This window comes from Aegilops tauschii, chromosome 5 (genome assembly GCF_002575655.3).
Source record: "Aegilops tauschii subsp. strangulata cultivar AL8/78 chromosome 5, Aet v6.0, whole genome shotgun sequence".
Taxonomy (NCBI): Eukaryota; Viridiplantae; Streptophyta; class Magnoliopsida; order Poales; family Poaceae; genus Aegilops; species Aegilops tauschii.
In genome coordinates, this window is record NC_053039.3 from 581,200,046 (window position 1) to 581,207,088 (window position 7,043).

The 7,043-nt window shown below is 45.8% G+C and overlaps 2 protein-coding genes across 2 annotated transcripts; one reads left to right on the top strand and one right to left on the bottom strand.

Moving 5' to 3' along the window:
- The first annotated feature begins 2,187 nt into the window (after positions 1–2,187).
- On the top strand, positions 2,188–3,146 carry LOC109766324 (1-aminocyclopropane-1-carboxylate oxidase homolog 1-like). The gene has a single exon (XM_040390277.3). The coding sequence runs from the start codon at positions 2,188–2,190 to the stop codon at positions 2,947–2,949; it is 762 nt and encodes a 253-aa protein (XP_040246211.2). The 3' UTR covers positions 2,950–3,146.
- Positions 3,112–5,802, bottom strand: LOC109766320 (ubiquitin-conjugating enzyme E2-23 kDa). Its single transcript, XM_020325086.4, has 6 exons — positions 5,515–5,802; positions 5,330–5,409; positions 4,103–4,217; positions 3,949–4,001; positions 3,714–3,842; positions 3,112–3,615 (listed from the first exon to the last, which is right to left on the bottom strand). Exons 1-6 carry the CDS (start codon positions 5,556–5,558, stop codon positions 3,479–3,481), a joined length of 558 nt encoding a protein of 185 aa, XP_020180675.1. The 5' UTR covers positions 5,559–5,802; the 3' UTR covers positions 3,112–3,478.
- Positions 5,803–7,043: the final 1,241 nt, after the last annotated feature.

Below are 7,043 nucleotides of genomic sequence, written 5' to 3' on the forward strand. Positions count from 1 at the left end.
TCAATATGGGATCTAGTTTTGAAGATCTCGACGCGAGGAATCCAACAGTGAAAACGGTTTAAGATTTGGACGCACATTTTGAGAGATAAAACGTTTTGAATAAACGGATCTATGAAAAAAAGGAAAACTCCCAGGTTGTGATAATTGGCGCGCTGCATGTGAGCCACTTGTCGCAACCTGGAGAGTTAGAGTGATCTTTGCAACGACTACTACTCAACTAGTGATTTCGACAAATACTCCTATACGCCACACTTTGCGGCAAAAGGACGCTGCTTCGCACAGGATACGCAGCGACTGGGCTAGCCCATGGCAGGGTGCATGTATCAAGCGTGATGAGAAGCCCATGCTGGTACTGTAGCAAAACAAGAAAAAACGAAAAAGCAACACATTCTAGAGGGAATCGAACTCTCGACCTCGCAAAAAGATGTGCTGCGGATAGCCATCTGAACTGATAATTCTAAATGACTAATGAGTAGCGCTGATGTCTAAGAACAAGCCATTGTGCCCGAACTCAACACCATTGATTTTATTCGAACATATATTGGAAATTATAAAGATTTTTTTAAAACATAAGCAATGTTTCAAAGTTCGCACATTTTTTGAACATCGCAAACAAATTTTGGAAAATGTGATCATTTCTTGAAAATTTGGAAACCTCTTGAACAATTTTAAAACCTGAACATTTTTTGAAATTCTTGAACGATTTTTAACCCGTGAACAAAATTTGGAAAACAGGAACACTTTTTAGGATTCAAAAAATTTCAAACAACGAACATTTTTGGAAAACTACTGAACATATTATGAAGTTGTGAACAAATTCAGAAAAAACAGTGAACATCACAAAGATTTTTTGAACTTCCCGAACAAATTTTGAAATTCAATATTGCTTAGAAAAGGAACATTTTTGAAATTGTTGAAAATTTTCAAATCCGAACATATTTTCCAATTGTGAACACTTTTTTGAACATGCGAACATTTATTTAACAATGTGAACAAATTAACAAATTTATATTTTATAAAAGTGAACAAATTTTGAAAAAAGTGATCATTTCTTGCAAATTCGGAAACCCTTGAACAATTTAGACCTCTGAACATGTTTTGAAATTCTCGAACGATTTTTAAGCCGTGAACAAAATTTGAAAAACAGGAACTTTTTTTGGGATTCAAATTTTTTTCTAACCAGGAATATTTTTGGAAAACTCCTGAACATATTTTGAATTTTTGAATGAATTTCAGAAAACGGGAACATATTTGGAACATATTTTTTCTAAATTTGTGAACAAAATTGAAAAAAAAGAGAAAATTTTAGAAATTCGGAATTCAAACTTTTTCTGAAGTAGAAAAATGAAAATGAAAAAAGAATATAATTGAAAAAGAAACGGAAAAAGGAAAATAAAAACTTGAGGAAGAATGAAGAAAGGAAAGAAGCAGAAAAAAAGAAAAATCTGAAAAGTCGAAAAGCCAATAAAACTGGAAGGTTCCCAAAACCGGGATCCTGTAGCACGGTAATCCACCAGCAGTGGGCCGGCCCATGTCGCTCGCTCGCACCTGTTCCTTGTGCGTTCCCTCGACAGTTTGCCGCAATTAGCGTCAAATAGGATATTCCTGAACCAGGAACATACAAAGTCGAGCGGTGTCAAGAGATAGCAATAAAGGATCTTTCAGTGCAGTAGCTCAAAATTCTCAAGGGGCTTACATGGGCCCGTCAGCTGTGATGAACGAAGGCCTCTCATATCCTGAAATTCTTGAGACTATGGCCTGCCACCAAAGTTTAACTTTAGCGGATGATCTTAACAAATCAATGCTGAAGGCTTCTCAGGTGAAGGTAACAACTTATTGCAAAGGTTTGCTCAATGATCATTCAAGAGATCAAATATCGAGCACTTGCTTTTAACTATTGCTCTTTTGCTCATGAAGGGCGCTGATCTAATGTAGAGACGCATATTTTCGCTAAACACACTCTTTCTCTTTCACAAGGGAGCCATCCCCGCCATCTTCCACCACCCGCCGGACTCCCTAGCCGACGCGCCCCATCACCATGGTCACCACCAGTTCGCCATCCCGGTCATCGACCTCACCGGCCTCGCGACGCCGTCGGGGCGAGCCTCGGTGGTCGGCGCGGTAAGGGCGGCCGCGGAGACGGTGGGCTTCTTCCAGGTGACGAACCACGGCGTGCCGGAGTCGGCCATGTCGGAGACCCTCGCGGCGGTGCGGCGCTTCAACGAGGAGCCGGCGGAGGCCAAGGCGCCCTACTACAGCCGGGACCCCGCGCGACGCGCGCGGTACCAGTGCAACTTCGACCTGTTCCGGTCGCTGGCGGCCGGCTGGCGCGACACGCTCTACATGGAGATGGCCCCGGAGCCACCGCCGCGGGAGGAGATCCCGCCGGCGTGCCGGGCCATCGTGCCGGAGTACACGCGGCTGGGGCGCAAGCTCTTCGGGCTGCTGTCGGAGGCTCTGGGCCTCCGGCGTGGGTACCTGGAGGACACCGCCGGGTGCCTGGACGGGCTGAGCGTGGGCTGCCACTACTACCCGGCGTGCCCGGAGCCGCGCCGGACGCTGGGCACCGCGAGGCACTCCGACCCCAGCTTCCTCACCGTGCTCCTCCAGGACGCCGTCGGCGGCCTCCAGGTGCTGCTCGACGACGACGAGCGGCGGCCGGCGTGGGTGGACGTGCCGGCGGAGGCGGGGGCGCTGGTGGTGAACGTCGGCGACTACCTGCAGATCCTGTCCAACGACCGGTTCAGGAGCGTGGAGCACCGCGTGGTGGCCAACGGCGCCGGTCCCCGGGTCTCCGTGGCTTGCTTCCTCCGCGCCGACGCGTCGACGAGGGTGCTCGCGCCGATAGTCACCGCCGGCGACACTGCGCGGTACAGGAGCACGACGGTGCCGGACTACGGCGCCAAGGGCCTGGACGGCGTCTCTGCGCTCCAGCGCGTCAGGATCTGAATGGATCTCATCTCACGGAATCTGAATGTATCCAAGTCAATTCTTGTGTGTGCTGATGATTCAGATTCATCATGATTCAAATTCATCCTAGCAATGCAGGATGCAATCTCTGTAGTAGTACATGTTTTCTTGAGGATGGAACTGTGGATTCAGTTGGAATTGCAGAGCAGATATAAATTCCCCTGAGATGAGATGATTATCAACAGAAACAGAATTACAGACAGTAACATGAACTGAAAATGAATAAACAGAACAGAACAGAACATACATCCCCTACAATGGAAACATGAACTGCAAATGGAACCAACATAAACAAATGGCAAGTTATTCACAGCGACTAGCACGACGGCGACACATGAACTAGTGGAGCTGACTTGAGATGGCTGATGACTTTCTTCAGCATCTGCCATGGCGGCATTCATCAGTGAGCGCCGCAGCTATGTACAGACAGACAGAGATACATCATGATCATCCTCCATTACTGAGTTACTGACTGAGCTAACCATCCATGCATCCATCCATCCACCAGTTAAGGGTCTGCGTGGCCCATGATGGCCTCGTCGCCGGAGTCGTAGCCCTCGGCGTCGCTCAGCTCCTCGTCGCTCTCCTCTTCCTCCTCCTCCTCCGGGGATATGTCTTCAGGCTTGGCATATCTCTCACAATATTCTGAACAGAGATTTTTTAGCTTATGTTAAGGAAATACTACTGTATAATGCACTCTATGACAGAGATATGGAATACACAAGTCCTGGTACAAATCGGACCTTTGACTTTATTTTCATAGGCATTCTTGTCGCGCATCATCAGCGATGCCGCCTCGCCGTTCAAGGGGTCCGAGGGGTTCGGGTACAGGAGAAGCTGGGGCAGGAACACCTCAAAGATATTCACAAGGTCTGCAGCAGCAGCAGCAGCAGCAGGAGGACAACAGCAAAAATGTGGTGCTTCAGTTGGTAAAATTCATCAAAGTTAAACTAGTTTTGATATATCGATCGGATTTACCGAACATTGGGCTCCAGGTCTGGTTGATCACATCCAAGCAGACAGAACCGGACCTGAACAAATCGACGGACAAACAAACGATGAAACCTGAGAGTATGTGTGTGCAGAGCAGAGAATGGTTGGTTTGTGAAATGAAGAAGAAAGAAAGGCTTACATCTCATCGACATTGGGGTGATAGATCTTGTTGGTGAAGCCAATGGAAGGGGATTTGTAGGGGTAAGCTTCTGTGAGTTCAACCCTCACCTTCCACACACCACCCTGGTAAATACCTGCAGCAAGGAAGCAGAGGAAGCCAGGTAATTAGGCACCAAATAAATTATAAGTCCTAGAGAGCAGATTGAAGGATCAAATTTGTTCAAAATTACTGTGTAATCTGTATGTACAGAGTTTTATTGCTACAGTACTACTTATATAAGCCCACCTCCCAAAATAAGTGTTGCTCGCTGATTTTGCGACACTTATTTTGGGACGGAGGGACTAGTACTCATGCAGTGGGGAAGAGAAAACTTTTTACATTTTTTTTTGCGGGGTTGGGGAAGAGAAAACTTGACAGCTGAACAGACAAGCACTAGTAGTTGTAGTACTAAACTTGCAAGAATAAATGGGTGAAAGCATGAGTGACATCATTTATTTTTGGGGGTATTGGTCAAATCTGTCTATTTTTCTCCGGCAACTTGTTGGTTGGGCAGAGCAGAGCAGAGAGAGAGAGAGAGAGAGAGAGAGGCCATTGTGATGTGGATGAAGCACCTACCTACCGTACCCATATCATATAATAATGCAGGGTTAATAATAATAAGTCCTCCCATGCTCATCTAGTCAGATGTCATATGGATATGGATGGGGTACAATACAATCGTTGGTTATGTTGACAGAAACAAGCAAGTGAAGCAAGAAAGTCATTTCCCATCCATCAGAATGGCATGGATAAGCTGAGTTTCTTCAAATAAAAGTGGATTTTTTTTTCCTTTTTGTTTCTTAATTATAAAAAGGAAAAGATGAGATAAGCAGCTAGATGTGGAAGGGCATCCATCTCTCTACACGTTTCGGTTCAGAACCCTTTCCGTTTGGGTGAAAGCAGAGGTGTGTATGACTATGGGTGAAGATCCCAGAAAAGAGAAGCTACTTTTTGTTTGTTTGTTCCGAAATAAGGGGGGCAGCTGAGTTCATCCTCCATTGTATTGTAGGTCAGGAAGGACTTGAACAAACAGGCAGATTTATTTTGGGAACAAACATGAGGGCAAATCAAGCAAGCAAAGAAAGAAAGAAAGAAACAGATATCATCACGCACCTAATCAATCAATCAAAGGAAGCAAAACAAGAATTAGGTTAAGCAGGAGGAGACAGATGGAGAGAGGGGTGAGGGAGGAGGGAGGAGACGAACTGTCTTTGGGTCCGTGGAAGTGGACGAAGAACTCCTGCATCCCGTCGTTGATCATATCCACCTTGTAATCGCTCATCATCCTACAAGAGAAGCAAGCTAGTATTAAACATGAATCAACAGTCCTCACAAGAGACAAGGAATGAATGGATGGATGCACCCAAAGGCCAAAGGGGAGGAGGACTGACAACTTCATCAGATCCATCTCCCTGCGCTTGCTTGGGGAAGACATCTCACTTCTTCTTCCTCCTTGCTCTGCTTCCCCTGCCTGTCTGTTTGTAGGTGGTTCTTTCTCTCTTTGCACAGAGAGAGAGAGAGAGAGAGAGGGGGGACAGGTGGTGTGTATGGGAGCAAGCACAGGGCTATAATATTCCAGAAAAGAGGAGTGGTGGCATAAGGGCCAATCTTATCTTGCACACATCAATAAATACTACTCCCTCTTGTTCAGAAATACTGAAGTACTTGTTAAAGAAATGAATAGAAATGGCTTAGCTAGAACTAAAATATGTCTACTCCCTTCGTCTGGAAAACTTCGTCAGAGGAAAAAATGATGTATCTAGTATTAAACTACGTCCAGATGCATTCATTGTTTGGATGAAGGAAGAACTATATAAAATAATATACTCCTACGTTGTACTAGTAGTTTATAAGAGTACGTACACTCGATCGTCTGCAAGAAAATAAATAAAATGGTTAGGTTACGTTTCGTCCACACCACGGAGACAGAGCAATGATCACGCACTTCCTTTTCAATTTTATTTTAAATCTTTATCTGGTTGAAATAAAAGTGCAACTTGTTTTGTTGCCGAAAGAGACTAGTACTCCTACTAGTAGAGTAGAGGATGGATGGACGAGTCTGGTGACAGGGACTACTTGTTGTGCACTGGAGTATCTTTTTCTGGACATGGAAATCAGCCGATGCACACGGATGGCTCTAGCGTCTTGTTTTTGCTAAATGGCCCCTCATGAAAATTAATTCATCCACCGACCTTCCCAAAAACTTATTTCGTCATCTGGCCCCTCGCATTCACGCCATCATGTGGCTAAATTACACGTGAGGCCACCGTCACCCAAGACGTGTCTGACCGGCCTGGTCCACGGTCGTCGGTGGCGTCGCCAGCATGGCACCTCCCTCTCCCGCTTGATGGAAGGATGCGATACTACCTACAACCCCTGCTTTTAGATGGTCGACCATCACGAGAGTCTTCAGCATGTCTCGTTTCCTGCTGGATGAGCTGATTTAAGCCCCAAACACCCTATAAATAGGCGTCATCAATTTAGGGTTCATAAGTTGTAGATTCGTCGGACGGTATCTCGCATATATGATGGCACTATATAGAACCAGGCCATTAGACGTTTTACCTTGTAAAGTCCACACGCCCTCTAGTTTGGCGTGGTAAGGCCTCGTGTCAACCGCCTAGCCATTCAATATGATCGTTATATTTTTTTGATTCATTTATTGCATGGGCGTGTTCTTCGAAAGTCCACAACGTAACTGGGTGGCTATAAAGGTGCATTACAGGTATCTCCGAAAGTGTCTGTTGGGTTGGCACGAATCGAGACTGGGATTTGTCAATCCGTATGACGGAGAGGTGTCTCTGGGCCCACTCGGTAATGCATCATCATAATGAGCTCAATGTGACTAAGGAGTTAGCCACGGGATCATGCGTTACGGAACGAGTAAAGAGACTTGCCGGTAACGAGATTGAACGAGGTA